Raw genomic sequence first — 6898 nt, 5'->3', positions numbered from 1 at the left:
ATGGAAAAGATACAAAGAAGAAGGAAAGGTTTCTAAAGTGTGCAATCTACAAAAAAACTAGCCACTAAGAGAGAGGTTGTTGGTAGAAAGGAAAAATGAGAGTGTCTCCATCCTCCACCACTAATACAATGTAGATATTGCAATAAAAATAGGCATATTTAGAGGTTTTTTAGGCTGAAACAACAACAACAAAATCAACAATGTCATACTTCTCAAAAGGCAAATGTGATTGAAACTGATGATAGTGAATAACTCTTGTTCATGGCCAAGACTACAAAAATTTTGGAGGATGGAAACACTTGGTTTCTTGATAGTGGATGCACACAACACATGACTTGCTAGCTAGATTTTTTTCAAAGCTCAAACTTGCTACAAGATCTATAAAGATCAAAAATGGAGAAAAAGTTTCCATCACGGGTAAAGGAACGATGAAAATTCATAATGCAACATGTGTTAAATACATTTATGATGTTCTTTTAGTGCTTGAACTTGATCAAAACCTGTTGAGTGTGAGTCAAATGATGCAAAACAGCTACTGCTTGTTATTTAAAGAAGGAAGTTGTGTGATTATTGATGTTAATAATCATGAATTATTTGAAATAGATATGAAAAAAAAAAGTTTTCTTATTAATTGGAATTTAGGTTCTAAACATGAATGTAAATTGATTAAGGCTAGACTTGATTTTAAGCTTTGGCATAAGAGGTTTGATCACTATAATTTAAAATCCATACAATTTGATCAAAAGAAAAGGTTGGTTAAAGACTTGTCTAGTATTCAAATGTGCTCAGAAGTGTGTGAAGGTTGTCAGCTTGGTAAGCAATATATGTTGCCTTTTTCAAGTTTGACTACATGGCCAACAAGTGAAAAACTTGAAATGGTTCACTCAGATGTTTGTGGACCTATGAATACTACTTCGCTCCATGGTAACAAGTTTTTTTATTCTTTTTATTGATGATTTTACAAGAATGACTTGGGTTTATTTTCTTAAATAATAATCTGAAGTTTTTCTTTGTTTTTAAGAAATTTAAGGCCTTAGTTGAAATCCAAAGTGGTTGTTTTTCAAAGAAACTCGGAAATGACAATGGAAACGAGATTATTTCTATAGAATTTAATAAACTTTGTGATGATTTGGGTATTGAGCGCAAACTTACAGTAAGCTACTCACCTGAACAAAATGGAGTTTCTAAAAGACAAAATAGATTTATCCTTTAAATGGCTAAATGCATGATTTTTTGAAGAAATTGCTAAAGTCTTTTTGGGCAAAGACAATAAACACTGTCGTATGCCTCCAAAATTGACATCTTACAAGGGCTATAGAGGGGATGACATCTATTGAGGTTAGGGGACGAATCAAGCCTTCTATCAAGCATCTAGGGATGTTTGGTTTGTTGTGCTACACTCATTTACCAGAAGTGAAAATAACCAAATTGGATGAAAAGGTTGAAAGAGGAATTTTAAAGGCTATAGCTCAAAATCTAAGGGCTATAAAGTCTATATAATTGATTCATAGTTTTCTTTTTTTATTAATAGAGATGTTATAGTGGTTGAAGATACATATTGGAATTCGGAGACCTCTCAAGTTAGCAGGCATTCAACTTTGCCTTTTTTTGAGAGCATAATGGAATATCAAGATGAAGAAGTTGATGATGACTACATTGTAATAGTGTTTTCATTGAACCTACTAACTTTGAAGATGCTAGTAAAGTTGAGGAGTGGAACCAATATATGAAAGAGGATATGGCCACCATTGAAAAGAATAAGACATGGCAGCTAGTTGACGAGTCTAAAGACAAGCATGTCATTGGAGTTAAATGGGTCTATAGGATAAAGATGAACCTTGATGAATCCATCAACAAATACAAGACCAGACTTGGGGTCAAAGGCTATGTTCAACAATTTGAAATTGATTACACATAAAAGATTGCATTGGTAGCAAGAATGGATACTATTCGAATTCATGTAGCATTGGTTGCACAAATGAAGTGAAAAATTTGGCATTTAGATGTCAAATCAACATTCTTGAATGGAAATCTTGGTGAAGAAATTTATGTTGCTTTACATGAAGGGTTTTTGGTAAAAGAAAGAGAAGAAATGGTGTATAAGATTCATAAAGCTTTGTATGGGCTAAAATAGACCCCTAGAGCTTGGTACAATAAAATTGATTGTGACTTTCACAATCAAGGCTTCAAGAGGAGTGAAAATGATGCAACTATTTATGTCAAAAGGTTGTTGAATGTTGGTTCTTTAATTGTCTCTTTGTATGTCGGACTTGCTAGTAACAAGCAATAATCAACAAAAAGTAAAAAAAAAAACTTATGAAGGAGATGAAAAACTAATTTGAGATGTCTAGCTTAAGAGAAATGAACTACTTTATAGGCTTGGAAGTGCAACAATCTGAGGATGGAATTTTTGTGAATCAAGAGAAGTATGCTCGTGAAATTTTGAAGAAAATTTAGAATGAAAAGTTGCAAATTTGTCCTCACTCCTTTGGTGTCAAATTTAAAGCTCTTAAAGGAATATGAAATTGAAAACATTGATAATTCTCTTTATAGAAGCTTGATTGGATGTCACGTTATCTTACTTCATCTAGACTTGATTTATGCAACAAGTTTACTCTCAAGATTTATGCAGAGTCCTACCAAGACACATTTTGTTGTACCAAAGAGGGTGCTTAGATATGTTAAGGGCACTACACAATTTGAAATATGGTACAAACAAGTGAAAATGGAATTTTTATAGGCTATGTTGATAGTCATTGGGTTGAAAAATATTGATGACGTGAAGAGTACTACATGTTATACTTTTTCCTTAGGCTTTGACATGTTCTCATGGAACTCAAGGAAGCAAGAAATTGCAGATAAATCTACTGCTGAAACAGAGTATGTAGCAGCAACTGCAGCAACCAATCAAGCTATTTGATTGAGGAAAATCCTACTTCATTTGGGAATACAACAGCTGGAAGCAACCTTGATTTATTGTGATAGCAAATCAACAATTGCTATTGCTGAAAATCACCAAACATATTCAAGTGAAGTTTCATACTATACACGGAGCTATAAAAAATCAAGAGATCAAGCTCGCTCATTGTTGTTTGGACACTCAAGTTTCTCATATATTGACCAAATCTCTTCCAAGAGTTAAGTTTGAAAAGTTTAGAAGGTTGCTTGGAATGTTCATAAAAAACCTCAAGGAGAAGTGGTCCTACTGTTTTTCTCTTTTCCGTTTTTATATATTGTGTGAGAAACAATATTTTGACTGAATAAAAGTGATCTCATGTTTCTAATTTATTTAAAGAAACTAACAGTAATGTGCATCTTCTAGGCTCTACTTGTGCTCGGGACTTCAATTTCTAATAAAAATATCAACAATTGCTTTTTAACAAAATCAAAAGCAAAATCAAAAGCATTAAGAATTAATTTGAAATAGAAAATTTCCAATTGAATACAATATATAATAAAATAATTTCATAACTCTCAAATACCAAAAACAAATTACATGACATGGAATATTCATCAAACAATAATTGATACCCAAAAATGTAAACTTAAGATGACAAACACTACTTGTCAAACACTAGAGACTTTAGAATCAGAACTCCACAACGTGCTTAGACAAAAGTACTCCTAAAATGAGTAACATCTTCAGAAGTACCCGTGAAGCACACTTATTTAAAACTTGAAAAAGAATCCCTTGATACTTAACACAAATTTCGAAACGAAAACTCTTCATCGACCAACAAATAACACATTTGGGAATTTAGTAGTCAGAACAACAAACTCAATTCACTCTGCTGCAGACTTTTCTGATCTGACCTTTGTTTCCAGTTAGAGGACTGAGATTTCCCATCTTAGTCATGGCGTTAGCGAAATCGAGGTTGAAGAGTTTTGGGTTGTAAGCATAATCTAAAACTTTTTTATTAGTGTAACCACCTTTAATATAGAGTTGTTGATCAGAATGCAAAAGACCCTTCTCGTACACTAAATTTTTGTAATAAGCATTGTCGAAGAAGTTTGGAGTTGGATCCAAAGGAGAACTGTTGCTATCACCACCTTTCTTTGGACAAATTGCTTGCAATGATTTTGCGTAATTTCCGTCAATATTGGTTTCGTTGTAAATTCTTGATCGGAAGAGGGAGCATTTTGCTTGGCCTATTGAGTGAGCACCTGAACAAAAATGTATTCAAATTGTTCAATATATATAGAGAAGATCATGTGAATGATGATGCAAAGCAACCATTTATTTATATACCTGATAAAGCAACCATTTCATCGACAGAGAAACCCTTCTTTTGGAAAGTAATAGTAAGGTTTTTAAGATCATGAAAGGGAGCTGGTAAATCAAAAGTACCACCAAAACTTGCAGTTGTTGAGTCTCTTCTTCCCAACCGAACTGCCCAACTAGGTCCACCAAGCTGAGAATATATTTATCATCCATCAGTACTCTTCAGTAACAACTTATACTAAAATTGAATTGTAAACTAAATATAAGTAAAAATATAAATACATGTAATTTGTTTCTTATAGTTAAAAACAGAGCTAGTAGTAAAAATAATACTTACCGCTACAACAGAATCTCTGGCTGCAACGGCTAAGATATCTGCACAAGAAACAGTGTATGGGCACAATGCCTCTAATTTGGCTTTGATATTCTCAATCACATCAAAACCCCTCAGAGAATTCACATTGGGTAAGGCACCTTGTTCGCCCTTGAATTTGGGGGTATCCTTTAACAATACTGATGCATCACACCCCTTCAATAATCAAACAAGAATATGAACAAATTTTACAATAATAGCTGCTATTTTTTGTTTTTTTTGTTTATGGCTTGAACACTTGAGTTTCCTGTCTCTATGTAATATATTTTTCTACATAGTTGTAACAAAAATAATTTTTTGGATTTTAATCGTTCTAATTTATTTATTTATTTTCTTTTTTATAAGAACAACGAAATATGTCAAAATCAATTTTTTAGATGTAAAATCAATTGAGCCGTAGAATTATAAGATATGAACGCTTACTTGGACAAAGCAGTCATGGAAATGAAGACGGAGTAAAGATGCACCCATGCGATTCTCTTTACTTACAGCCTTATTTATTTCTGTCTTAATGGTATACAGAGCCAAAGGACACTTCGCAAGGATCGTAGTACTATAAATATCAGGTATATAAGAAGACACATAATTAGTTGCTGAAGTAATTGTATTTGTAGCTGACACTATCCCAATAAGACATATCAATAAACATATTGTGAGTTTAAAAGCCATGTTAGTATTACTAAGTAGGAACTCTCAATGTTTATTGGGGGGACAAAAGATGTTTGTTATTTGTACTTGGTTAATGAAATGTGTCACCTTTTATATACATGAAGCAATTATATATTAATTGCATTACTTTTTTTAGGAGGATTAAGAAACTCTGTATGATTACATTAATGAACATTGTGGACATCCATTACTGTGATTTTTTTATATTCAATTTTGATTTCATGCGATAATGTTAGCTGGATTGTGCTAAACTAGTTGACTTTCTAGTTTTTTGCACATTTTGGGGTGGATGCCTCTCTGCTTAAATAAATAAAAATAATTATTTGTACCCTTCATTATAGGTAAATGCAGTCTTATAAAGTATTTGTTGTCCGAAAATGTTAATTACATATCATCAAGAATGAATTATGTTGTCTTCAAATTTCCAGAATTACTATATATAGCGCACCTATGATTTATGGGCATAAATTTCACAAATTGGGATTTGAAATATATAGTTTCATTTTTGTAAGCATATCATTACAGTTGTATTTTACAATTTTTCATATTATGAAATAATTGGATGAAAATATTCAATCTTTCATCTCCCACGCTATTTCACATCTGGCTCTCATGATATTCATATAACTTCACCATATAAAAATGTTGCTAAATCATCGTCAAATGTTGCTATATAAATTTAGTAACACTTTAGCGAGTGTTAGATTAAGCCCATGTTACAAAAATAGTTTTGGCAACACTTTTGAGTATCTTTAGTAACATTCAGAAAATGTTACGCTTTAATTTTTTTTTTTTTTGTAAAATTTTTAAAATCATTAGTAACATATAAAAAATGTTACCAATTTTATTATTTTTTAACATTAGTTACTAATTTATACACACTTAAAAAAAGTGGATTAAATATAAATTTTAGTAGAGAATCATCCAGTTTCATTTACTTCCCATGATAAAACTTATAAGAATAATATAAAACTTCAAAATAAATTTAATTGAGTTTAATCAAGACAAATTATATTACTATGCCTATGTCAATAATATAGCATCTAGATTAGACTATCACCCTCGCAATAATTAAAAGAAACAACCACACCTAAAGTTTCCTACTTTTTACACCATAGTTTTTCTAGAAAATAAGATTTGAAACTCATTTCAAGAAGTCTTGTAGTTCTTTTCATCGCGGCTTTCATCATTATAACCTATTTGAAAAGAAGATTCAAATTCCAAGTCAAGAAATAACATCAAAATTTCATATAAATCCAACAAACTAATTTAACAATAAACTAGTGACTTGTGAGCAAAATAATACCAGAGCTGACACTTCTCTTCAATATCTTGGAGCTAACACTCCAATCCTTTAGATAGCTTGTGCTAAAACTTCTTGATGTCAACATTTTTGCTAAGAATATAATTCTTCGTGCTAGTCTAATCTAGATGCTATATTATTGACATAGGCATAGTAATATAATTTGTCTTGATTGAATAAGGAACACTTTGTATACCAAAGAAAATTGATACGTCGTTCTCAATTAAATTTATTTCGAGATTCTATATATATCATTCTTGTAAGTTTTATCATGCGAAAAGATGAAACTTAATGATTCTCTAATAAAATTTGTATTTAATCTACTTTTTTT

The 6898-nt window shown here is 31.4% G+C and overlaps 1 protein-coding gene across 1 annotated transcript; it reads right to left on the bottom strand.

The window, feature by feature from the left end:
• Window positions 1-3450: 3450 nt before the first annotated feature.
• On the bottom strand, window positions 3451-5335 carry LOC101492294 (cationic peroxidase 1-like). The gene is made up of 4 exons (XM_004514496.4): window positions 5019-5335; window positions 4560-4751; window positions 4250-4412; window positions 3451-4164 (listed from the first exon to the last, which is right to left on the bottom strand). The coding sequence occupies exons 1-4, from the start codon at window positions 5262-5264 to the stop codon at window positions 3779-3781; spliced, it is 987 nt and encodes a 328-aa protein (XP_004514553.1). The 5' UTR covers window positions 5265-5335; the 3' UTR covers window positions 3451-3778.
• Between the last annotated feature and the right edge of the window lie 1563 nt (window positions 5336-6898).

This window comes from Cicer arietinum, chromosome 6 (assembly GCF_000331145.2).
Source record: "Cicer arietinum cultivar CDC Frontier isolate Library 1 chromosome 6, Cicar.CDCFrontier_v2.0, whole genome shotgun sequence".
NCBI classification, from domain to species: Eukaryota; Viridiplantae; Streptophyta; class Magnoliopsida; order Fabales; family Fabaceae; genus Cicer; species Cicer arietinum.
This window is presented reverse-complemented; position numbering and strand designations above follow the sequence as displayed.